This window comes from Oncorhynchus nerka, linkage group LG15 (genome assembly GCF_034236695.1).
Source record: "Oncorhynchus nerka isolate Pitt River linkage group LG15, Oner_Uvic_2.0, whole genome shotgun sequence".
Lineage (NCBI taxonomy): Eukaryota > Metazoa > Chordata > Actinopteri > Salmoniformes > Salmonidae > Oncorhynchus > Oncorhynchus nerka.
The window spans coordinates 22,599,980-22,627,135 of NC_088410.1; the positions used below are offsets into that span (position 1 = coordinate 22,599,980).

The following is a 27,156-nucleotide window of genomic DNA, read 5'->3' on the forward strand; positions in this document are numbered from 1 at the left end:
TCAACGTGTGCCAGCCAATGCGCAATCGCTGCGCAAGGTTGACGCCCATGAATGCATCAAAGTTGTCCACAGAGTTCCATCAAAGATGGCGTCTCAGCGTCGGCAAATGATGCAAAGCGTAAGACAAAAACGAGTTCTCCCTCTTGTAGACGTGCTTATTGTTAAAAATAACTCCAGTCATATTTTGTTGTTTGAAAAAAGTAATGTAGCTTTCCAAAGGACAATTGAAACAACTACTTCACGGGCCCTGTGCCGCAAACAGCAACATCCGCCGCTAGCCTAGCGTGGCTAAAAACATTGCTAGCTTAGTCAGCTAGCTAACTAAGTTTGTGTTCTTCACTTGGCAATTTATATGTATTTATTTAGTTAGTATTTAAGGGAAGATTTTTGTTAGCCACGGGTCAGTTGAGTTTTATCCAAATAATTGGTTCTATCTACAGTAGCTAGCCAATGGTAGTGAAGAACGGGATATTTTCTGAAAACACTAACTTAATATTACACTTTGAGCCTAAGTTTCAATGTGAATATTGTAGTTTCTTTGGTCGTCAAAGCCTAACTGAAGCAGAAGTCTGAGGAGACAATTAAGCAGGACAATTTCAATGGTTGTCAGAAAACTCTGAACACTAAAACCATAGAATTAGGCTACATAAGTACGATCGCTATGACTAACACAATAGCTAATGTCATTCTTCAAACTCCACCCTGGTAGCATCAGAGCTGGACAGATGACCTGCCCCTGTGTCAGATGTGCGGGGTGGGAACAGCCCCCAACTGTACCTACGGACCCGATGGAAAGGACACCCAGAGCCACCCCAACGAGGACGGACACTTCAGGTTCAGGTAACTAAGACACCTGTGCCTGATTCACACTTTAAGGCCAAACTCAGCTATCCTGGCCTGGTTACATATCCACTATAGGTACGGGAACCATGCTGGAAAGGACCATATAACAAAACATATTCAAGGCAGCATAGTTTGGTTTGGCAGTCTGAAAATGCTACTGGAGCCATAGATATGTCCCTGTATACCAGCATTGCCCAAACAAGGGGTGCTGACTGATTTTGGAAATAGGGTTGTTAGATAACACCCCTCAATTGCTTGGTTCATAGAACGGGGTTTACGTCAGTAACCTCAGTTAGCCACTAGATGCGGTTGTCAGATTACACAGACCCTCAAAGAATTAGATTAAATCCAAGTTTGATAAACGCCCATATCTATTGGGTGAGATTCCACTGTGTGCCATTACAGCAGCCAAATTTGTGACCTGTTGCCACAAGAAAAGGGCAACCAGTGATGTACAAACAAAAATAAAAACGCAACCTACACTGCTCAAAACAATAAAGGGAACACTAAAATAACACATCCTAGATCTGAATGAATGAAATATTCTTATTAAATACTTTTTTCTTTACATAGTTGAATGTGCTGACAACAAAATTGCACAAATTATCAATGGAAATCAAATTTATCAACCCATGGAGGTCTGGATTTGGAGTCACTCAAAATTAAAGTGGAAAAGCACACTACAGGCTGATCCAAATTTGATGTAATGTCCTTAAAACAAGTCAAAATGAGGCTCAGTAGTGTGTGTGGCCTCCACGTGCCTGTATGACCTCCCTACAATGCCTGGGCATGCTCCTGATGAGGTGGCAAATGTTCTCCTGAGGGGATCTCCTCCCAGACCTGGACTAAAGCATCCGAGACATGATGTCCCAGATGTGCTCAATTGGATTCAGGCCTGGGGAATGGGCGGCCAGTCCATAACATCAATGCCTTCCTCTTGCAGGAACTGCTGACACACTCCAGCCACATGAGATCTAGCATTGTCTTGCATTAGGAGGAACCCAGGGCCAACCGCACCAGCATATGGTCTCACAAGGGGTCTGAGGATCTCATCTCGGTACCTAATGGCAGTCAGGCTACCTCTGGCGAGCACATGGAGGGCTGTGCGGCCCCCCAAAGAAATGCCACCCCACACCATGACTGACCCACCGCCAAACCGGTCATGCTGGAGGATGTTGCAGGCAGCAGAACGTTCTCCACGGCGTCTCCAGACTGTCACGTCCGTCACATGTGCTCAGTGTGAACCTGCTTTCATCTGTGAAGAGCACAGGGCGCCAGTGGCGAATTTGCCAATCTTGGTGTTCTCTGGCAAATGCCAAATGTCCTGCACGGTGTTGGGCTGTAAGCACAACCCCCACCTGTGGACGTCGGGCCCTCATACCACCCTCATGGAGTCTCTTTCTGACAGTTTGAGCAGACGCATGCACATTTGTGGTCTGCTGGAGGTAATTTTGCAGGGCTCTGGCAGTGCTCCTCCCTGCACAAAGGCAGAGGTAGCGGTCCTGCTGCTGGGTTGTTGCCCTCCTACGGCCTCCTCCACGTCTCCTGATGTACTGGCCTGTCTCCTGGTAGCGCCTCCATGCTCTGGACACTACGCTGACAGACACAGCAAACCTTGCCATAGCTCGCATTGATGTGCCATCCTGGATGAGCTGCACGACCTGAGCCACTTGTGTGGGTTGTAGACTCCGTTTCATGCTACATTTAGAGTGAAAGCACCGCCAGCATTCAAAAGTGACCAAAACATCAGCCAGGAAGCATAGGAACTGAGAAGTGGTCTGTGGTCACCACCTGCAGAACCACTCCTTTATTGGGGGGTGTCTTGCTAATTGCCTATAATTTCCAACTGTTGTCTATTCCATTTGCACAACAGCATGTGAAATGTATTGTCAATCAGTGTTGCTTCCTAAGTGGACAGTTTGATTTCACAGAAGTGTGATTGACTTGGAGTTACATTGTGTTGTTTAAGTGTTCCCTTTATTTTTTTGAGCAGTGTGTATATATATATATATATATATGTATGTATATGTATATGTGTGTTTTTTTGTGAGTTTAATGTTTAGTGAATTTGAGTTTATTTTTACAGTAATTTTGTATTGTTTATTATCTATTTCACTTGCTTTGGCAATGTAAACATATGTTTCCCATGCCAATAAAGCCCTTGAATTGAATTGTAATAAAGAGAGTGGTTTTTCTTTTCTTCCTACAATTGTGGCTCTATCTTTTGAACGCTTTATGACCCCATTACTGAAAGATGAGACGCTCAGAAACACGAATGTGTCTGCTGTTTCCCTCTACAAGCCTCAGTAGAACAGATTGGACAAGACCACACACTACATCAGACGTGGGGCCTAGTTCCACCCCCCCCAAACACCCACCCGTAGCATGTGCTCCAGCAGGTATATCTCACTGGTCATCCCCAAAGCCAACACCTCCTTTGGGCGCCTTTCCTTCCAGTTCTCTGCTGCCAATGACTGGAACGAATTGCAAAAATCGCTGAAGCTGGAGACTTATTTCCCAAACTAACTTTAAACATCAGCTATCTGAGCAGCTAACCGATCGCTGCAGCTGTACATAGCCCATCTGTAAATAGCCCACCCAATCTACCTACCTCATCCCCATATTGTTTTTTATTTCCTTTTCTGCTCTTTTGCACACCAGCATTTATTTCTACTTGCACATCACCATCTGCTCAACTATCACTGCAGTGTTTATTTACTAAATTGTAGTTACTTCGCTACTATGGCCTATTTATTTCCTTACCACCTCATGCCATTTGCACACACTCTATATAGACTTCCTTTTTTTCTATTGTGTTATTGACTGTACCCTTGTTTATTCCATGTGTAACTCTGTGTTGTTGTTTGTGTCGCACTGCTTTGCTTTATCTTGGCCAGGTCGCAGTTGTAAATGAGAACTTGTTCTCAACTAGCCTACCTGGTGAAATAAAATATAAAATCTTTCTACACAGAAGATCATACAAAAGTATTGCCTGATGAGCTTCTGAACTTCCCAATACTTTTCTGATGCATTTCAGTCACCTCAAACTAGGGCCGGGCTTTAGTATCATGGCAAGTCAATAAAACATGAAGCGGATTTAACTTCTTTAGGAAAACAGCCCTTCTGTTGGAAACAAACATTATTTTGTCATCCAGAGTCACATGCATTTATTTTCCAAACTATTGTCCGCAATATTTTACATACAGAAGGTTTTTAAAGAACCAGAGAGTTAAATACTGCTTTGTTTTTATTTTTTTTTGCCATGGAAACAATATCGCAATACTGGTATTGTCCCAGCCTTACTTCAAACCATTCTTCCTTCATATTGATATACTGTCAAAAGTACTGCCAGTGTGATTTGTAATAGACTGTCATAGCCCCAATTTAAAAAATCAACATTGGCCGTTGTTGATTACATCACGTTTTACATGGTGGGGTCGTGGGCTAAAAAAGAGAGAGCCCTGCTGTATTACCCACACCTGTATGTAGCTTCCATACTCACACTTACCAAGGCTGGTGATCTGTGCAGATTACACAGCCAGGAAGACTTCTAGGAATATTGACCAATCAGACATAAAGAGTTGTCTTCTGTCCAATCAGAGGTGAGGATGGCTGTTTCCTGTACAGGGTTCGATGGGAGCAGTGTCTATTTTTGTGTCTCAATGGGTGAGTTTGTTGTTGCATGGCCCGGTGCCCCCGTGGGTGGAGAGTTCTCCTTAGTACCAATGGAATGGTCGAAAATAATCCAACTGCCCACAAGGGGGATCCGGGCCATGCAAAACAAACTTGACCAGTGTGTCGCAACAGACCAATCTAACATAAGAGTTGTTCTTGTTTTGACCACTCAGACAGTTGTTTCTTTCTGTCCAATCAGAGGTGAGGAAGGCTGTTTCCTGTATGGAGTGTTTAATGGGTTTGATGGGAGCAGAGTGTCCAGCTTCGTCTCTCAGTGTCTGACAGCAGAACTGCTTCTGGGACAGCTCAAGTCTACACACACTGACTCTGATGTCCGCAGAATTCTCTCACAGGTGTGTGTGTGAGAGAGAGATATCGACTGTTGTCTTTGAATCAGCGTGTCTGCCTGCAATCCTGTCTGCTGTAGGTAGAACGCATTCGCAGAAGCATCATATCAAAAGAAATGCTATTTGAATGTTTATACCATTGATTCTGTTGTTTTATCCTAAGGCCTTCGACGTTGTAGAGAAGAGTTACTTTGAGACAATCGGTGACGCTCTTGCAGAGAAGGCTACTATTATATCCCAACTACCTGAGGTAAGCATGGCACTCTGTCACTCATAGCGTGTTAAGTTTCCTTCTACTACTTAGATTTCCATGGCAACCACCGTTTTAATTCACATTAGAATGTAGTCATTGGGAATCAATATAGTCTCATCAGCCATTTAATCGACCTTAACTAACATTCTTAAATCTCTTAATCTCCTCTCTCCTATTACCATCTTCTTCTTCTTTTTTTGTCCCTCCCTCCCCCCTCCACCAGGGAGTATCGTTCCACCAGCTCTCCCCCCAGAGTCAGAAGCTTTCTGAGAGGCTGAAGGACCTGGAGCAGGAAGTGTCTGGTGGAGCTACCGCTGTTGTGGCTCTGATACACAACAACAAGCTGTACATCGCCAACGTGGGTACGTACTGTTGTTCCACACACACACACACACACACACACAGAGGAAGCTCACATGCAGGAGCACAGCCTTGCACTAACACGACCACAGCCATGTAAACATACACACACACACACACACACACACACACACACACACAGAGGAAGCTCACATGCAGGAGCACAGCCTTGCACTCACACGACCACAGCCATGTAAACATACAAACACAATTACACCTCTTAGGGCTTCTTATGTCCTCACTGAACCTTTACACACACGTTACAATGCCATTTACTTCTCTGAATCAAAACGCCTGTTAGAAATGATATTCAGAACGTCAACAGGCCTTGTTCCAGCCTTTCTGCCCTGTAACTCTTTTCTTCGTCAACATCTGTCTGTGTGACCCCCCGAAGGCACAGAGAGGAAAAACATTTAAACATATTATTTGAGAAAAATCTAAAAGCCAGACCACTCTGGTAGGAAATTAGAATTCTAGCCGAAAGCCAGGAAGAGATTTCTGAAACGAACACACACATTCCCTGGGGATTTCACCGTGGGTTGATATAACAACCAGACCCATTTTCATAATCATTTCTCATTGGTCCAATAGGCCTTATACCATCTGTCTGACTATTCAATCCAGACGTGTGTGTGTCAGTCATTGGTTCATAGACAATAAACTCCACTGGGGATTTAAGTCCTCCATAATTGTAAAGGATCTTTAAAGCTACGATTTGGTGTCAACTATTCCAGACTGGCCATTTGGGGTCCTTTTTTCACCTCCATGGTTAGCCGCCTCTCTGCCCGTCTCAAATGGGGATTTTGGGGGCCAAATAAAAGACTAAGAAAGAAGGGGGAGGAATGAAGGGGAAAAGACACTTGGGGTTTTCAACTGTCGAAAATGATTTATTTTATAGGGGGAGAAAAAACGAAAGGTTGTTCATTGTGGGGGGGAGAGGAGGAGAAGGAGACTGTTCAGTCTACCTCACCAGCTATGTACAGGTCAAGGTCAAAGTGGAGAGGAGGAGAAGGAGACTGTTCAGTCTACCTCACCAGCTATGTACAGGTCAGGGTCAAAGTGGAGAGGTGACCTTGGCAATGAAACAGAACCTTTAAGGGAGAAAAGTGTTTCCAGCTGTAGAGTCACCTGACTCATTCCATACTGTGTGTGTGTGTGTGTGTCCTGTGGGCTTGTTATGTTTTATTTCTGCTGAGGGGTGTGGAAGTTGTTACAATGTCACGGTCAGGAACACAAGACGTAAACAATGTCTCCTCTATAATTATGCTACCAAGCTATTACCCACCAGCATGAACAGGCTATTTGATTGATTTATGGACAGGTTATTTGATTTATTTATGGACAGGTGATTTGATTGATTTATGGACAGGCTATTTGATTGATTTATGGACAGGCTATTTGATTGATTTATGGACAGGTTATTTGATTTATTTATGGACAGGCTATTTGATTTATTTAAGGACAGGTTATTTGATTTATTTATGGACAGGCTATTTGATTGATTTATGGACAGGCTATTTGATTGATTTATGGACAGGCTATTTGATTGATTTATGGACAGGCTATTTGATTTATTTATGGACAGGCTATTTGATTGATTTATGGACAGGTTATTTGATTGATTTATGGACAGGCTATTTGATTGATTTATGGACAGGCTATTTGATTGTAAATCAACTGGTCTTAAAACCAGAAAGACCAATTAATAGACAATTACAACCATTTAATTTGTTAATTATTCTTTTCTTTTTTTAAATGTAATTTAGCAGATACTCTTATCCAGATTGACTTACAGCAGCAATTAGGGTTAACTATTTGCACATCATTACAACTTTGGAACTTTTGTGTGTGTGAGAGAGAATTCCAGCCATTTAATGAATGAAGTAACCAGCGAGGTCTCCATTACAGTGACTGTTTCAGACTGGTTTCAGTCAGGGATCTGAGTGATGAGGATGTCTGGGTCAGCCTTCTTAATTGATGAATGTACCAATCAATCAATAAAATGAAATGCTATTATTATACAATACTAGATGATGTTCTGTTTCTGGTCCCGGTACCAACCAAACTCTCTTACTGTATTTCATTCATAAGGGTAGTTGTGTTGTGGTCCAGGTACCAACCGGGCCCTGCTGTGTAAGTCCTATAAGAAGAGAAGGATATCTTAACAACAGGTTGTGTTTGTATTGTGGCCTAATGGTTGTGTTGTGGTCCAGGTACCAACCGGGCCCTGCTGTGTAAGTCCTATAAGAAGAGAAGGATATCTTAACAACAGGTTGTGTTTGTATTGTGGCTTAATGGTTGTGTTGTGGTACAGGTACCAACCGGGCCCTGCTGTGTAAGTCAACCAGCGACGGTCAGAACCAGGTGATCCAGATTGGACGACCTCACACCACAGAGAACGAGGACGAGCTCCAGAGACTGGCTGGGCTGGGTGAGTCTCACACACACACACACACACACACACACACACAGAGTCTGTGCATGGGTTCACTTCACGCTGTTACAGCCTGGTAGCTACGGGTGAAGTTGAGCCTTGCGCTTCAACGCTCTTAGTTGTTGTGGAACTTGACCCACTAGGCTGTTTACTTTGTGCACCTACGTCATACTGCTGAGTCTGCCTTTAAAATGGAATGGGATCAATTAATTGGAAAACGCACACCCTGGTTGAAGGTGACCTCTTCTCCTTCCCCCTCCCCTCTCTTCTCCTCCCCTTCCTCTCTTACTTTCATCACCGCCACCTATCTCTCCCATCTCTCCTCCATTCGTCCTTTACGTCTGCCCTCCTCTTCCCTTTCTTGCTGTTTCCTTGTTCCCTCCTTGTTCACTCCCCTTCACCTCTCCTCCTGTCTCCTCTTATCCACCTCATCCCCTCCTCCCACCCTGTCTTTCCCCCTGTCGCATCCTCTACTCCCCTTCACCTCTCCTCCTGTCTCCTCTTCTCCACCTCCTCCCCTCCTCCCACCCTGTCTTTCCCCCTGTCGCATCCTCTACTCCCCTTCACCTCTCCTCCTGTCTCCTCTTCTCCACCTCATCCCCTCCTCCCACCCTGTCTTTCCCCCTGTCGTATCCTCTACTCCCCTTCACCTCTCCTCCTGTCTCCTCTTCTCCACCTCCTCCCCTCCTCCCACCCTGTCTTTCCCCCTGTCGTATCCTCTACTCCCCTTCATCTCTCCTCCTGTCTCCTCTTCTCCACCTCTCCCCTCCTCCCACCCTGTCTTTCCCCCTGTCGCATCCTCTACTCCCCTTCACCTCTCCTCCTGTCTCCTCTTCTCCACCTCCTCCCCTCCTCCCACCCTGTCTTTCCCCCTCCCATCCTCTACTCCCCTTCACCTCTCCCCTGTCTCCTCTTCTCCACCTCATCCCCTCCTCCTCCTCCCACCCTGTCTTTCCCCTTCATCCTCTCTCTCTCCTCCTGTCTCCTCTTCTCCACCTCATCCCCTCCTCCTCCCCTCCTCCCACCCTGTCTTTCCCCCTGTCGTCACATCCTCTACTCCCCTTCACCTCTCCCTCCCTCCTGTCTCCTCATCTCCCCTCATCTCCACCTCATCCCCTCCTCCCACCCTGTCTTTCCCCCTGTCGCATCATCCTCTACTCCCCTTCACCTCTCCTCCTGTCTCCTCTTCTCCACCTCCTCCCCTCCTCCCACCCTGTCTTTCCCCCTGTCGCATCCTCTACTCCCCTTCACCTCTCCTCCTGTCTCCTCTTCTCCACCTCATCACCTCCTCCCCTCCTCCCACCCTGTCTTTCCCCCTGTCGCATCCTCTACTCCCCTTCACCTCTCCTCTTCTCCACCTCCTCCCCTCTTCCCACCCTGTCTTTCCCCCTGTCGCATCCTCTACTCCCCTTCACCTCTCCTCCTGTCTCCTCTTCTCCACCTCATCCCCTCCTCCCACCCTGTCTTTCCCCCTGTCACATCCTCTACTCCCCTTCACGTCTCCTCCTGTCTCCTCTTCTCCACCTCCTCCCCTCCTCCCACCCTGTCTTTCCCCCTGTCGCATCCTCTACTCCCCTTCACCTCTCCTCCTGTCTCCTCTTCTCCACCTCATCCCCTCCTCCCACCCTGTCTTTCCCCCTGTCGCATCCTCTACTCCCCTTCACCTCTCCTCCTGTCTCCTCTTCTCCACCTCTCCCCTCCTCCCACCCTGTCTTTCCCCCTGTCGCATCCTCTACTCCCCTTCTCTCCTCTGTCTCCTCTTCTCCACCTCATCCCCTCTACCCTGTCTTTCCCCTGTCATCTCTCCTCCTGTCTCCTCTTCTCCCACCTCCCCTCCTCCCACCCTGTCTTTCCCCTGTCGCATCCTCCTCCCCTTCACCTCTCCTCCTGTCTCCTCTTCTCCACCTCATCCCCTCCTCCCACCCTGTCTTTCCCCCTGTCGCATCCTCTACTCCCCTTCACCTCTCCTCCTGTCTCCTCTTCTCCACCTCATCCCCATCCCCTCCTCCCTCCTCCCACCCTGTCTTTCCCCCTGTCACATCCCTCTACCTCATCCTCCCCTTCACCTCTTCTCCACCTCATCCCCTCCTCCCCCTCCTCCCCACCCTGTCGTTCCCCCTGTCGCATCCTCTACTCCCCTTCACCTCTCCTCCTGTCTCCTCTTCTCCACCTCATCCCCTCCTCCCACCCTGTCTTTCCCCCTGTCCATCCTCTACTCCCCTCACCCCTTCACCTCTCCCCCTCCTGTCTCCTCTCTCTCCACCTCATCCCCTCCTCCCACCCTGTCTTTCCCCCTGTCGCATCATCCTACTCCCCTACCTCTCCTCCTCCCCTTCACCTCTCCCCTCCTGTCTTTCCCCCTCATCCTCTACTCCCCTCATCCCCTCTCTCCCACCCTCCTCCTCTTTCCCCCTGTCACATCCTCTACTCCCCTTCACCTCTCCTCCTGTCTCCTCTTCTCCACCTCATCCCCTCCTCCCACCCTGTCTTTCCCCCTGTCACATCCTCTACTCCCCTTCACCTCTCCTCCTGTCTCCTCTTCTCCACCTCATCCCCTCCTCCCACCCTGTCTTTCCCCCCTGTCGCATCCTCTACTCCCCTTCACCTCTCCTCCTGTCTCCTCTTTTCCACCTCCTCCCCTCATCCCCTCCTCCCACCCTGTCTTTCCCCCTGTCGCATCCTCTACTCCCCTTCACCTCTCCTCCTGTCTCCTCTTCTCCACCTCATCCCTTCATCCCCTCCTCCCACCCTGTCTTTCCCCTGTCGCATCCTCTACTCCCCTTCATCTCTCCTCCTGTCTCCTCTTCTCCACCTCATCCCCTCCTCCCACCCTGTCTTTCCCCCTGTCGCATCCTCTACTCCCCTTCACCTCTCCTCCTGTCTCCTCTTCTCCACCTCTTCTCCACCCTGTCTTTCCCCCTCATCCCCTCCCCTCCCTCCTCCTGTCTCCCCTTCCCCCTGTCGCATCCTCTACTCCCCTTCACCTCTCCTCCTGTCTCCTCTTCTCCACCTTCTCCCCTCCTCCCACCCTGTCTTTCCCCCTGTCGCATCCTCTACTCCCTTTCACCTCTCCTCCTGTCTCCTCTTCTCCACCTCATCCCCTCCTCCCACCCTGTCTTTTCCCCTGTCGCATCCTCTACTCCCCTTCACCTCTCCTCCTGTCTCCTCTTCTCCACCTCCTCCCCTCCTCCCACCCTGTCTTTCCCCCTGTCGCATCCTCTACTCCCCTTCACCTCTCCTCCTGTCTCCTCTTCTCCACCTCATCACCTCCTCCCCTCCTCCCACCCTGTCTTTCCCCCTGTCGCATCCTCTACTCCCCTTCACCTCTCCTCCTGTCTCCTCTTCTCCACCTCCTCCCCTCCTCCCACGCTGTCTTTCCCCCTGTCGCATCCTCTACTCCCCTTCATCTCTCCTCCTGTCTCCTCTTCTCCACCTCCTCCCCTCCTCCCACCCTGTCTTTCCCCCTGTCACATCCTCTACTCCCCTTCACCTCTCCTCCTGTCTCCTCTTCTCCACCTCCTCCCTTCCTCCCACCCTGTCTTTCCCCCTGTCGCATCCTCTACTCCCCTTCATCTCTCCTCCTGTCTCCTCTTCTCCACCTCATCCCACTTTACCCCTCATCCTCTCCTCCATCCCCCAGGTCTTGATGTGTCTGGTCTTCGTCAGGCGGCTGTGATAGCTGGTCAGAGCAGCACCAGGAGGATTGGAGACTACAGGGTTAAATATAACTACACAGATATAGATCTGTTGAGGTAGGGGTGCACACACACACACACACACTAGCGCATGTACATCCATTTATACACACACACCCACACACAGGCTCAGAAGTCCAATTTCCTGCTGTCCTCTGTAGCCGAGCCAAACGGATGAATATAAGGCTGGGTCTTTGAATAGGATTCAACTTATCCACAGAAAAATGCACTTAATTGAGTTTCCAATTGGATTTCTTCAGCGCTACATAGCGGTAGGTAGACTGAGTACAAGACATTTCAAGTGGAAAAACGCTCCACTTTTGTATTTGTATTCATTAAGGATCCCCATCAGTTCCTGCCAAGGCAGCAGCTACTCTTCTGGGGTCCAGCAACATTAAGGCAGTTATATATATATATATATAGTTACAGTGGGGAGAACAAGTATTTGATACACTGCCGATTTTGCAGGTTTTCCTACTTACAAAGCATGTAGAGGTCTGCAATTTTTATCATAGGTACATTTCAACTGTGAGAGACGGAATCTAAAACAAAAATCCAGAAAATCACATTGTATTATTTTTAAGTAATTAATTTGCATTTTATTGCATGACATAAGTATTGATCACCTACCAACCAGTAAGAATTCCGGGCTCTCACAAACCTGTTAGTTTTTCTTTAAGAAGCCCTCCTGTTCTCCACTCATTACCTGTATTAACTGCACCTGTTTGAACTCGTTACCTGTATAAAAGACACCTGTCCACACACTCAATCAAACAGACTACAACCTCTCCACAATGGCCAAGACCAGAGAGCTGTGTAAGGACATCAGGGATAAAATTGTAGACCTGCACAAGGCTGGGATGGGCTACAGGACAATAGGCAAGCAGCTTGGTGAGAAGGCAACAACTGTTGGCGCAATTATTAGAAAATGGAAGAAGTTCAAGATGATGGTCAATCACCCTCGGTCTGGGGCTCCATGGAAGATCTCACCTCGTGGGGCATCAATGATCATGAGGAAGGTGAGGGATCAGCCCAGAACCACACGGCAGGACCTGGTCAATGACCTGAAGAGAGCTGGGACCACAGTCTCAAAGAAAACCATTAGTAACACACTACGCCGTCATGGATTAAAATCCTGCAGCGCAAGGTCCCCCTGCTCAAGCCAGCGCATGTCCAGGCCCATCTGAAGTTTGCCAATGACCATCTGGATGATCCAGAGGAGGAATGGGAGAAGGTCATGTGGTCTGATGAGACAAAAATAGAGCTTTTTGGTCTAAACTCCACTCGCTGTGTTTGGAGGAAGAAGAAGGATGAGTACAACCCCAAGAACACCATCCCAACCGTGAAGCATGGAGGTGGAAACATCATTCTTTGGGGATGCTTTTCTGCAAAGGGGACAGGACGACTGCACCGTATTGAGGGGAGGATGGATGGGGCCATATATCGCGAGTTCTTGGCCAACAACCTCCTTCCCTCAGTAAGAGCATTGAAGATGGGTCGTGGCTGGGTCTTCCAGCATGGCAACGACCCGAAACACACAGCCAGGGCAACTAAGGAGTGGCTCCATAAGAAGCATCTCAAGGTCCTGGAGTGGCCTAGCCAGTCTCCATACCTGAACCCAATAGAACATCTTTGGAGGGAGCTGAAAGTCCGTATTGCCCAGCGACAGCCCTGAAACCTGAAGGATCTGGAGAAGGTCTGTATGGAGGAGTGGGCCAAAATCCCTGCTGCAGTGTGTGCAAACCTGGTCAAGAACTACAGGAAACGTATGATCTCTGTAATTGCAAACAAAGGTTTCTGTACCAAATATTAAGTTCTGCTTTTCTGATGTATCAAATACTTATGTCAGGCAATAAAATGCAAATTACTTACTTAAAAATCATACAATGTGATTTTCTGGATTTTTGTTTTAGATTCCGTCTCTCACAGTTGAAGTGTACCTATGATAAAAAATGACAGACCTCTACATGCTTTGTAAGTAGGAAACACTGCCGATTTTGCAGGTTATCAAATACTTGTTCTCCCCACTGTATATAGTTTAAAATATTACACGACATTACATTTCATAACATGTTTCACGGCACTTTAAGTGTTTTCCCTCAGGCCACTACTCTACTATCACATCTCTACAATACAACATCCTGTGGACCTGTGTGTAGAGTGTGTGTCTTATCATGTGTCTGTGCCTGTGTGTGTCTCTTCACAGTCCCAGCTGTTCCATAAGGTGTATTTATATCTGTTTTTGAAATCTGATTCTACTGCTTGCATCAGTTACCTGATGTGGAATAGAGTTCCATGTACTCATGACTATATGTAGTACTGTGCGCCTCCCATAGTCTGTTATTGAGGATTGTGAAGAGACCTCTGGTGACTTGTCTTGTGGGGTATGTATGGGTATCTGAGCTGTGTGCTAGTAGTTTATACAGACACCTCGGTACGTTCAGCACGTCAACACTTCTTACAAAAACAAGTAGTGATGAAGTCAGACTCTCCTCCACTCTCCATGAGAGATTGACATGCATATCATTAATGTTAGCTCTCCGTGTACTTTTAAGGGCCAGCCGTGCTGCCCTGTTCTGAGACAATTGTCATTTTCCCAGGTCCCTCTTTGTGGCACCTGACAACACTACTGAACAGTAGTCCAGGTGTGACAAAACTAGAGTCTGTAGGACCTGACAACACTACTGAACAGTAGTCCAGGTGTGACAAAACTAGAGTCTGTAGGACCTGACAACACGACTGAACAGTAATCCAGGTGTGACAACAGTAGAGTCTGTAGGACCTGACAACACTACTGAACAGTAGTCCAGGTGTGACAAAACTAGAGTCTGTAGGACCTGACAACACTACTGAACAGTAGTCCAGGTGTGACAACAGTAGAGTCTGTAGGACCTGACAACACTACTGAACAGTAGTCCAGGTGTGACAAAACTAGAGTCTGTAGGACCTGCCTTGTTGATAGTGTTGTTAAGAAGGTAGACCAGTGCTTTACTATGGACAGACTTCTCCCCATCTTAGCTACTGTTGTATCAACATGTTTTGACCATGACAGTTTACAATCCAGTGTTACTCCAAGCAGTTTAGTCACCTCAACTTTCCACATAATGTATTACATGATTTAGTTGAGGTTTATTGTTTAGTGAATAATTTGTCCCACATACAATGCTTTTAGTTTTTAAAATATTTAGGACTGACTTATTCCCTGCCACCCATTCTGAAACAAACCGCAGCTCTTCATTAAGTGTTGCAGTGATTTCACTCTCTGTAGTAGCTGACGTCAATAGTGTTGAGTCATTCAGACAGCTGAATCCCTGATTCTACCTGGATGGTGTTGTTGAGGCTTCCATTAAAGAACACCCTCTGTGATCTGTTAGACAGGTAACTCTTTACCCACAATACAGCAGGTTGAGTCATTCAGACAGCTGAATCCCTGATTCTACCTGGATGGTGTTGTTGAGGCTTCCATTAAAGAACACCCTCTGTGATCTGTTAGACAGGTAACTCTTTACCCACAATACAGCAGGTTGAGTCATTCAGACAGCTGAATCCCTGGTTCTACCTGGATGGTGTTGTTGAGGCTTCCATTAAAGAACACCCTCTGTGATCTGTTAGACAGGTAACTCTTTACCCACAATACAGCAGGTTGAGTCATCCAGACAGCTGAATCCCTGGTTCTACCTGGATGGTGTTGTTGAGGCTTCCATTAAAGAACACCCTCTGTGATCTGTTAGACAGGTAACTCTTTACCCACAATACAGCAGGTTGAGTCATTCAGACAGCTGAATCCCTGGTTCTACCTGGATGGTGTTGTTGAGGCTTCCATTAAAGAACACCCTCTGTGATCTGTTAGACAGGTAACTCTTTACCCACAATACAGCAGGTTGAGTCATCCAGACAGCTGAATCCCTGGTTCTACCTGGATGGTGTTGTTGAGGCTTCCATTAAAGAACACCCTCTGTGATCTGTTAGACAGGTAGACAGGGGGTATGAAGCCATAACAGATGTGTTTTTCCATCAGCAGAATATGATCGATAATGTCAAAAGCCACAAGTCTAACAAAACAGCTACCACAATCTTTTTATCCATTTCTCTCAGCCATTCATCAGTGATTTGTGTAAGTGCTGTGCTTGTCGAATGTTTCCCCCTGTAAGCCTGTTGTCAGTTTGTTCACAGTATAATAGCATTGTATCTGGTCAAACACAATTTTTTCCAGAAGTTTCTAAGGTTGGTAACCGGCTGTTTGATGGGCTATTTGAGCCAGTAAAAGGGGCTTTACTATTCTTGGGTAGCGTAATGACTTTAGCTTCCCTCCAGGCCCGAGGGCTCACACTCTCTAGTAGGCTTAAATTGAAGATGTGGCAAATAGCCGTGGCAATATCATCCACTATTATCCTCAGTAATTTTCCATCCAAGTTGTCATTCACCTCTTCCACACTCACTTTACGGAATTCAAAATCACAATGCTTGTCTTTCATCATTTGATCAGTTGTTATAATTGGATGTGTAATGTCAGCATTTGTTACTGGCATATCATGCCTAAATTTGCTAATCTTGCCATTGAAAAAAATCTATATCAGTGGCAATAACAGTGGGTTTTGTGTTGAATGAGCCATCTGATTCAATTTTTGCCCAAAATTTCACTTTAAGGTGCTCCAAAGCTTTTTACTATCGTTCATTATGTAATTTATCTTTGTTTCATAGTATAGTTTCTTTTTATTAAGTTTAGTCACATGATTTCCCAATTTGCAGTACGTTTGCCAATCGGTTGTGCAGCCAGACTTATTTGACATTCCTTTTGCCTCATCCAACTCAACCATACAATTTTTCAATTCCTCATCAGTCCACAGGGTTTTAACAGTTTTTACAGTCATTTTCTTAATGGGTGCTGCTTATTAGCAACTGGAATAAGCAATTTCCTAAATGTGTCAAGTGCAGCGTCTGGTTGCTCCTCATTACACACCACAGACCAACAAATATTCTTTACAGCATCAACATTGGAATCGCTGCAGATCTTATTGTAGGACCTCTTATACACTATATTAGGTCCAGCCTTTGGAACTTTGGTTTTCCTAGATATGGATACTATTGTGATCACTACATCCAATGGATTTGGATACTGCCTTAAAGCACATTTCTGCAGCGTTAGTAAAGATGTGATCAGTACATGTTGGTGATTGAATTCCTGTGTTTGTAAATAGCCTGGTAGGTTGACTGATAACCTGAACCAGGTTGCAGACGCTAGTTACAGTGTGAAGCTTTCTCTTGAGTGAGCAGTGTGATCAAAGCCTGTCAAAATATACCTCTCTGTTTATCTCAAACATTAACAAGCATTTCACACGTTATCCAGATACTGACTGTTAGCACTTAGTGGTCTATAGCAGCTTCCCACCAGAATGGGCTTTAGGTGAGGCAGATGAACCTGTAGCCATATTACTTCAACAGTATTTAACATGAGATCCTCTCTAAGTTTTACAGGAATGTGGTTCTGATTATAAACAGCAACACCTCCACCTTTGGCTTTTCTGTAGATGTTATAACCATGTGTTGCTGCCACTATAGCATCAAAGGTATTATCTAAGTGAGATTCAGAAATTGTCCGAATATGAATGTCACCTGTTGCTAGCAAATGATTGATTTGTGGGCTATTTTTAGCACTTTTCTGGGATGCTTGATTGTTTTCATTGCTTAGCAGAAGTAGACATGCTCATGTTCTGTATGTTAGTGCAGGGTGAGCTCATAGGCACATGATTACTACATACAATAGCTGTAGGACCACTTTAGATTGTATTGTAGGTTGGAAACAACGTTTTGCTGCACTTCCTCTTATCGCTTACCTTTATGTCATCCCTCTCTTTTCTCCTTTCTTTCTCTTCTCTTTCACTCGCTCTCACTCTCCTTTGATCTGTCCGTCTTCTTCATTTTCCTCCATGCCCCGCCCATCAGCGCCGCCAAGAACAAGCCAATCATAGCAGAGCCAGAGATCCAGGCCAGCCAATCGTTAGAGGGTGTGACGGGCTTCCTGTTGCTGATGTCAGAGGGGCTCATCAAAGCCCTGGAGTCCGCCCACGGACCCGAACAGGCCAATCAGGTGGGTGCATTCACTTATCCAATGAACCTCTTAACCAATACATTCACAACAAGCTTCTTTGATAAAGATCTCGTTCCAAGGAGGACGGTGCTGGTCTTTCCCAATCGTCATAGTTCACCACCACCTCTTACTCTCCTCTTCCCAACTCCAACCTCATCTACCCCTGTCTACCTCTCCTCCTCCCTCCCTCCTTCCATCTCTCTCCCTACTGATTTCAGTTGATTTCCCCATGAGATGAAACGTTGCATCGTTTTCCCCTCTCCTCCCCCTCCTCTAGGAGATGGTAGCAATGGTAGCAGCAGAACTAGCCCAACAGGGAAGCCTAGAGGCCGTGTCCCAGTCGGTGGTGGAGCGGGTCAAGCGGCTACACCACGATGTCTACGCCAGCGGACGCCAGAGAGCGTCCCACTGCTCCCGTCACGAAGACATGACGCTGCTGATACGCACACTCAACTACACGCTGGCCGACGGCGCACTCACACCCACACAGGGTAGGTGGGGAGACACACCCACACAGGGTATGTGAGGGGGAGACACACCCACACAGGGTAGGTGGGGGGGAGACGCACCCACACAGGGTATGTGGGGGAGACGCACCCACACAGGGTAGGTGGGGGAGACGCACACCCACACAGGGTAGGTGGGGGAGACGCACACCCACACAGGGTAGGTGGGGGAGACACACACCCACACAGGGTAGGTGGGGGAGACACACACCCACACAGGGTAGGTGGGGGAGACACACACCCACACAGGGTAGGTGGGGGAGACACACACCCACACAGGGTAGGTGGGGGAGACACACACCCACACAGGGTAGGTGGGGGAGACACACACCCACACAGGGTAGGTGGGGGAGACACACACCCACACAGGGTAAGATGGATTGTATTTATTTCACCTTTATTTATTTCACCTTTATTTATTTAACCAGGCTAATCCATTAAGAACAAATTGTTATTTACAATGACGGCCTGGCAAGAGGCAAAAGGCCTCCTATGGGGACGGGGGATCAAAACTCTGAACAATGTAAGACTGAACACAGACCGAAGACACTGGCAACAGCCAACTGTGTGTGCAGGCTTGTGTGGTGTAAAACAACAGGCTGCCTTACATAAGGCAATGTAAACTAGTGACATGGGGTGACAACTAGAAACAGCTACATGTCTCAACAACCTCTATTTTACCTTTGAACTCCTCCAGACACCAGGTTCTGGTGTTTTAGGTTGGCCCGGGGGGAATTCAAGATCAGGGGCTGAGTAATGACAGGGACTATTAGCATAAAACAAGATTGAGATCGGAGCTTGTATGTGTTCTCATTTCATGTTAGAAGAGAGGATATATAACATGGCAGTGTTCCTTAAATGGTCTTCTGAACAAGACCAGGGTTTGAGCCTGCGTGTTGCTACTGATGTCCACCTGACAGCACTGTAGACTAGAGGTCGACCAATTTATGATTTTTCAACCCCGATACCGATTATTGGAGGACCCAAAAAAGCAGATACCGATTAATCTGACGATTTTTAAAAATTGTATTTATTTGTAATAATGACAATTACAACAATACTGAATGAACACTTGTTTTAACTTAATATAATACATCAATAAAAATCCATTTAGCCTCAAGTAAATAATGAAACATGTTCAATTTGGTTTAAATAATGCAAGAACAAAGTGTTGGAGAAGAAAGTAAAAGTGCAATATGTGCTATGTAAGAAAGCTAACGTTTCAGTACCTTGCTCAGAACATGAGAACATATGAAAGCTGGTGGTTCCTTTTAACATGAGACTTCAATATTCCAAGTTAAAAGATTTTAGGTTGTAGTTAATATAGTATTTATAGGAACATTTCTCTCTATACCATTTGTATTCCATATACCTTTGACTATTGGATGTTCTTATAGGCACTTTAGAATTGCCAGTGTAACAGTATAGCTTCCGTCCCTCTCCTCGCTCTTACCTGGGCTCGAACGAGGAACACATCGACAACAGCCACCCTCGAAGCAGCGTTACCCATCACTCCACAAAAGCCGCGGCCCTTGCAGATTAAGGGGGACAACTACTCTTAAGTTTCAGAGCGAGTGACGTTTAAAACACTATTAGTGCTCACCCCGCTAACTAGCTAGCCATTTCACATCGGTTACACCAGCCTAATCTCAGGAGTTGATAGGCTTGAAGTCGTAAACAAATTAATGCTTGAAGCACAGTGAAGAGCTGCTGGCAAAACGCACAAAGTGCTGTTTGAATGAATGCTTTCGAGCCTGCTGCTGCCTACCATCACTCAGTCAGAATGCTCTATCAAATATCAAATCATAGACTTAATTATAACATAATAACACACAGAAATACGAGCCTTTGGTCATTAATATGGTAGAATCCGGAAACTATCATCTTGAAAACAAAACGTTAATTATTATCGCATATACACTGACTCTGCGTGCAATGAACGCAAGAGAAGTGACACAATTTCACCTGGTTAATATTGCCTGCTAACCTGCTAAATATGCAGGTTTAAAAATATATACTTCTGTGTATTGATTTGAAGAAAGGCATTGATGTTTATGGTTAGGTTCACGTTGGAGCAACGACAGTCCTTTTTCCAGGAATGAGCACCACATCGTTTATATGCAGGACACGCAGATAAACTAGTAATATCATCAACCATCTGTAGTTAACTAGTGATTATGATTGATTGTTTTTTATAAGATAAGTTTAATGCTAGCTAGCAACTTACCTTGGCTTCTTACTGCATTCGCGTAACAGGCAGGCTCCTCATGGAGTGCAATGAGAGGCAGGTGGTTAGAGCGTTGGACTAGTTAACTGTTAGGTTGCAAGATTGAATCCCCCGAGCTGACAAGGTGAAAATCTGTCATTCTGCCCCTGAACAAGGCAGTTAACCCACCGTTCCTTGGCCGTCATTGAAAATAACGTGTTCTTAACTTACTTGCCTAGTTAAATAAAGGTGTAATATATATATATATATATATATCTCTCTGCTGTCTCTCCTCTAGGTGGTCGTATCTACCCAATGTCAGTGTCCTACTCCAACTGCCCCAGCAGCACTATATTACTACTATAATACTAGATGAACTCTGTCTCTCTGCTGTCTCTCCTCTAGGTGGTCGTATCTACCCAGTGTCAGTGCCCTACTCCAACTGCCCCAGCAGCACTATATTACTACTATAATACTAGATGAACTCTGTCTCTCTGCTGTCTCTCCTCTAGGTGGTCGTATCTACCCAGTGTCAGTGCCCTACTCCAACTGCCCCAGCAGCACTATATTACTACTATAATACTAGATGAACTCTGTCTCTCTGCTGTCTCTCCTCTAGGTGGTCGTATCTACCCAGTGTCAGTGCCCTACTCCAACTGCCCCAGCAGCACTATATTACTACTATAATACTAGATGAACTCTGTCTCTCTGCTGTCTCTCCTCTAGGTGGTCAGTATCTACTATAATACCAGATGTCAGTGTCAGCACAGCAGCACTATATTACTACTATAATACTAGATGAACTCTGTCTCTCTGCTGTCTCTCCTCTAGGTGGTCGTATCTACCCAGTGTCAGTGCCCTACTCCAACTGCCCCAGCAGCACCAGTAAGACCAGCGTCACCCTCTCCCTGGTCATGCCCTCTCAGGGGGGTACCCTCACCAACGGGACCAACACAGCCTCCACTCTGGAGGAGGGCACACCCACACACACACCTGGGTAATATATATAATATATGCCATGTATCCATAGCAACTCACCCAAAGCGCGCACACACCGAGCCAATAACACACACACTCACCAACGGGACTAAGACCGCTTTCTTTCCCTGGAAGTGGATACAAATGCAGGCATGCTGACACACACTAGAGATGGGTGATATGGCCAACACATCATATCACAATATTTATGTGATGTTTGTGAATAGAAGACTGTGTTTTATGAGTAGTGCATGAGCGTGACAACAGATGGAATGAAAGTGATTTGAATGGGCTCCGTTCTGATGGTTGTATACACACTAGGACACGACTGACAGGGAATATACAGGGAATATCTCAGAATATACACTGCTCAAAAAAATAAAGGGAACACTAAAATAACACGTCCTAGATCTGAATGAATGAAATATTCATATTAAATAAATTTTTCTTTACATAGTTGAATGTGCTGACAACAAAATCACACAAAAATCAATGGAAATCAAATTTATCAACTCATGGAGGTCTGGATTTGGAGTCACACTCAAAATTAAAGTGGAAAACCACACTACAGGCTGATCCAACTTTGATGTAATGTCCTTAAAACAAGTCAAAATGAGGCTCAGTAGTGTGTGTGGCCTCCACGTGCCTGTATGACCTCCCTACCATGCCTGGGCATGCTCCTGATGAGGTGGCGAATGTTCTCCTGAGGGATCTCCTCCCAGACCTGGACTAAAGCATGCGAGACATGATGTCCCAGATGTGCTCAATTGGATTCAGGTCTGGGGAACGGGCGGGCCAGTCCATAACATCAATGCCTTCCTCTTGCAGGAACTGCTGACACACTCCAGCCACATGAGGTCTAGCATTGTCTTGCATTAGGAGGAACCCAGGGCCAACCACACCAGCATATGGTCTCACAAGGGGTCTGAGGATGTCATCTCGGTACCTAATGGCAGTCAGGCTACCTTTGGCGAGCACATGGAGGGCTGTGCGGCCCCCCAAAGAAATGGCACCCCACACCATGACTGACCCACCGCCAAACCGGTCATGCTGGAGGATGTTGCAGGCAGCAGAACATTCTCCACGGCGTCTCCAGACTGTCACGTCTGTCACATGTGCTCAGTGTGAACCTGCTTTCATCTGTGAAGAGCACAGGGCGCCAGTGGCGAATTTGCCAATCTTGGTGTTCTCTGGCAAATGCCAAACGTCCTGCACGGTGTTGGGTTGTAAGCACAACCCCCACCTGTGGACGTCGGGCCCTCATACCACCCTCATGGAGTCTCTTTCTGACAGTTTGAGCAGACACATGCACATTTGTGGCCTGCTGGAGGTCATTTTGCAGGGCTCTGGCAGTGCTCCTCCTGCTCCTCCTTGCACAAAGGCGGAGGTAGCGGTCCTGCTGCTGGGTTGTTGGCCTCCTCCACGTCTCCTGATGTACTGGCCTGTCTCCTGGTACCGCCTCCATGCTCTGGACACTACGCTAACAGACACAGCAAATCTTCTTGCCACATCTCGCATTGATGTGCCATCCTGGATGAGCTGCACTATCTGAGCCACTTGTGTGGGTTGTAGACTCCGTCTCATGCTACCACTAGAGTGAAAGCACCGCCAGCATTCAAAAGTGACCAAAACATCAGCCAGGAAGCATAGGAACTTAGAAGTGGTCTGTGGTCACCACCTGCAGAACCACTCCTTTATTGAGGGTGTCTTGCTAAATGCCTATAATTTCCACATGTTTTCTATTCCATTTGCACAACAGCATGTGAAATTTATTGTCAATCAGTGTTGCTTCCTAAGTGGACAGTTTGATGTCACAGAAGTGAGATTGACTTGGAATTACATTGTGTTGTTTAAGTGTTCCCTTTATTTTTTGGAGCCGTGTAGTTAGTGTATTGTTAAAATTCATACCGGTATGTGAATCCATTCCATTATACTGTCCAGCCCGAACACATACACACACCCACCAAGCTAAACGCACACTTCCACCCTGGCTTGATTTGGACGCCTTCTGCAGGCATGGATGACCTTGTGTTCTTGGCCGTACTCCAACAAGTGTAGACGATGGTTTCATAGCCAGTTCGTTTTAGATTTTCATTTGGGTTTGTTAGGGTCATTTCAGATAAACTGTAGTGTAATTGTTGGCCCGAGCTAAGACCACACGTTGGCTTCTTGTTATTGTGTTGTTCTAAGAGGCATGTGCATGGCCCCTGTTCTGAGTCATTGATTGGTTCATTCCTCCTACCCTTCTTTACTTTGCTGTCTTCTTTCATTCCTTATTTATTTTCCTTCTCTGAATCTCCTCCTTCTGTTCCCTCGCTTTCCCATCCTCCATCTGTCTATTATTTCCCCCCTTTCTTTTGCTCTTCCCTCCCTCCCTCCCACCATCCATCCCTCTCTTTCTCCTCACTTCCTTCGTCCCTCCCCCTCCCTCCCTCCATCCATCTCTTTCTCCTCACTTCCTTCGTCCCCCCCTCCCTCCCTCTCTTTCTCCTCACTTCCTTCGTCCCCCCTCCCTCCCTCCATCCATCTCTTTCTCCTCACTTCCTTCGTCCCTCCCCCTCCCTCCCTCCCTCCTCCCTCCATCCATCTCTTTCTCCTCACTTCCTTCGTCCCTCCCCCCCTCCCCCCCTCCATCCATCTCTTTCTCCTCACTTCCTTCGTCCCTCCCTCCCTCCATCCATCTCTTTCTCCTCACTTCCTTCGTCCCTCCCTCCCTCCATCCATCTCTTTCTCCTCACTTCCTTCGTCCCTCCCTCCCTCCATCCATCTCTTTCTCCTCACTTCCTTCGTCCCTCCCTCCCTCCATCCATCTCTCCCCCTCCCTCCCTCCATCCATCTCTTTCTCCTCACTTCCTTCGTCCCCCCCCCTCCCTCCCTCCATCCATCTTTCTCCTCACTTCCTTCGTCACCTCTAGCACGCTCCTTCTACCCAGCGCCGTCCGCCGTTCCTCCCTTGACATCCTCCAGTCCATAAATGAGCTCTGTCTCTCCCCTCTTCCCTCTCTTCCCCCTCTCCCCCTCGCCCACCCGCCCCCTCCCACCCCGCAGCCAGAGTCCCACCACCACGCTCCATTCCACCAATAACCAGACCACCCAGAGCTCCAGCTCTTCTTCAGGAGACGGAGGCAGCCTCTTCAGGTAGGTAGCTCGGTGGGTTAGAGAAGGGAAGAATCCCAGGCGGGAGGGTTTCTATTCTGTTTCTAGGAAGATTATGTTCACTAAAATATCCACTGTATGGGACTCTCTCCAGACAGCGTGGCAGCCAGGCGGTGCAGCCAGACGAGACCGGACGGGTCCCTCCCTATGTTGACTTCACCCAGTTCTACCGGCTGTGGGGGTCGGACCACGGAGACTTCCTGGGGACACAGGGGGCCTCAGCTGGGCTGGGGCCTCAGTGATGGAGGGGGACAAGATTTGGGGTGAAGAGAGTGATAACTGCTCTTGAAGGAGGGAGGTATAGGAATGTATTGGAGGGGTTGTGTGATGGATTTTGGTGGTGTTGTGGAGATTTCGAGCTGATAAGGCATCCTTAGGCAGAAACGGATTTCTATTTTTTTTACTTTATCACGACTATTCCTTTTCCTACAGCTGATAACGTGTTTATTACACACCTAAAGGTAATGTTATTGATGGGTCAGGTGGACGACAGGTATGCTGGAAGGAAGGCTGATCTAGCATCAGTTTTTGCTTTAGAGAACAATGAATAAGATTATATGGACAGGGGTGACCTGATCCTAGGTCATTGCTCTTACTCTGAAATGCTTGATACGGCCCCAGATCTACGTGAATGGACTGAATTCACTCCCAACACACAGTCAGTGAATGTATGTTGGCTGGCATTTAACTCCTGTCACCTGCTCTTTGTCTGTCTGTGAACAAGGGAGGGAGGAGGAGAGGGGGATGAATGATGTGGGGTTATCAGTCTGTCTGTGAACAAGGGGAGGAGGAGAGGGGGATGAATGATGTGGGGTTATCAGTCTGTCTGTGAACAAGGGAAGGAGGAGAGGGGATGAATGATGTGGGGTTATCAGTCTGTCTGTGAACAAGGGGAGGAGGAGAGGGGGGTGAATGATGTGGGGTTATCAGTCTGTCTGTGAACAAGGGGAGGAGGAGAGGGGGATGAATGATGTGGGGTTATCAGTCTGTCTGTAAACAAGGGGAGGAGGAGAGGGGTGTGAATGATGTGGGGTTATCAGTCTGTCTGAACAAGGGAAGGAGGAGAGGGGGTGAATGATGTGGGGTTATCAGTCTGTCTGTGAACAAGGGAAGGAGGAGAGGGGGGTGAATGATGTGGGGTTATCATTCTGTCTGTGAACAAGGGGAGGAGGAGAGGGGGTGAATGATGTGGGGTTATCAGTCTGTCTGTGAACAAGGGAAGGAGGAGAGGGGGATGAATGATGTGGGGTTATCAGTGTGTCTGTGAACAAGGGGAGGAGGAGAGGGATGAATGATGTGGGGTTATCAGTCTGTCTGTGAACAAGGGAAGGAGGAGAGGGGGATGAATGATGTGGGGTTATCAGTCTGTCTGTGAACAAGGGAAGGAGGAGGAGAGGGGATGAATGATGTGGGGTTATCAGTCTGTCTGTGAACAAGGGAAGGAGGAGAGGGGATGAATGATGTGGGGTTATCAGTCTGTCTGTGAACAAGGGAAGGAGGAGAGGGGGATGAATAATGTGGGGTTATCAGTCTGTCTGTGAACAAGGGGAGGAGGAGAGGGGGTGAATGATGTGGGGTTATCAGTCTGTCTGTGAACAAGGGAAGGAGAGGGGGTGAATGATGTGGGGTTATCAGTCTGTCTGTAAACAAGGGGAGGAGGAGAGGGGGGTGAATGATGTGGGGTTATCAGTCTGTCTGAACAAGGGAAGGAGGAGAGGGGGTGAATGATGTGGGGTTATCAGTCTGTCTGTGAACAAGGGAGGGAGGAGAGGGAGATGAATGATGTGGGGTTATCAGTCTGTCTGTGAACAAAGGAAGGAGGAGAGGGGGATGAATGATGTGGGGTTATCAGTCTGTCTGTGAACAAGGGAAGGAGGAGAGGGGGATGAATGATGTGGGGTTATCAGTCTGTCTGTGAACAAGGGAAGGAGGACAGGGGGATGAATGATGTGGGGTTATCAGTGCAGGTGACACTTATGTAATGAGCTGACAAGTGAAGGGACTCATCTCAGTTGTCTCTTGTTACTGTAGCTCTCTGTTGATCTCTTTCCACCCCACTCCCTCCTACTCTACCTGCCTCTTCACTCTCTCTCTTTCCACCCCACTCCCTCCTACTCTACCTGCCTCTTCACTCTCTCTTTCCACCCCACTCCCTCCTACTCTACCTGCCTCCTCACTCTCTCTTTCCACCCCACTCCCTCCTACTCTACCTGCCTCTTCACTCTCTCTTTCCACCCCACTCCCTCCTACTCTACCTGCCTCTTCACTCTCTCTTTCCACCCCACTCCCTCCTACTCTACCTGCCTCTTCACACTCTCTTTCCATCCCACTCCCTCCTACTCTACCTGCCTCTTCACTCTCTCTTTCCACCCCACTCCCTCCTACTCTACCTGCCTCTTCACACTCTCTTTCCACCCCACTCCCTCCTACTCTACCTGCCTCTTCACTCTCTCTTTCCACCCCACTCCCTCCTACTCTACCTGCCTCTTCACTCTCTCTTTCCACCCCACTCCCTCCTACTCTACCTGCCTCTTCACTCTCTCTTTCCACCCCACTCCCTCCTACTCTACCTGCCTCTTCACTCTCTCTTTCCACCCCACTCCCTCCTACTCTAC

General features: G+C 47.3%; 1 protein-coding gene across 1 annotated transcript; it reads left to right on the plus strand.

The window, feature by feature from the left end:
- On the plus strand, positions 1-25,939 carry tab1 (TGF-beta activated kinase 1/MAP3K7 binding protein 1). The gene is made up of 12 exons (XM_065001303.1): positions 1-118; positions 710-840; positions 4,718-4,871; positions 5,029-5,115; positions 5,342-5,480; positions 7,793-7,909; positions 11,553-11,664; positions 17,551-17,695; positions 17,973-18,186; positions 21,239-21,404; positions 24,434-24,523; positions 24,636-25,939. The coding sequence occupies exons 1-12, from the start codon at positions 86-88 to the stop codon at positions 24,781-24,783; spliced, it is 1,536 nt and encodes a 511-aa protein (XP_064857375.1). The 5' UTR covers positions 1-85; the 3' UTR covers positions 24,784-25,939.
- The last annotated feature ends 1,217 nt before the right edge of the window (positions 25,940-27,156 follow it).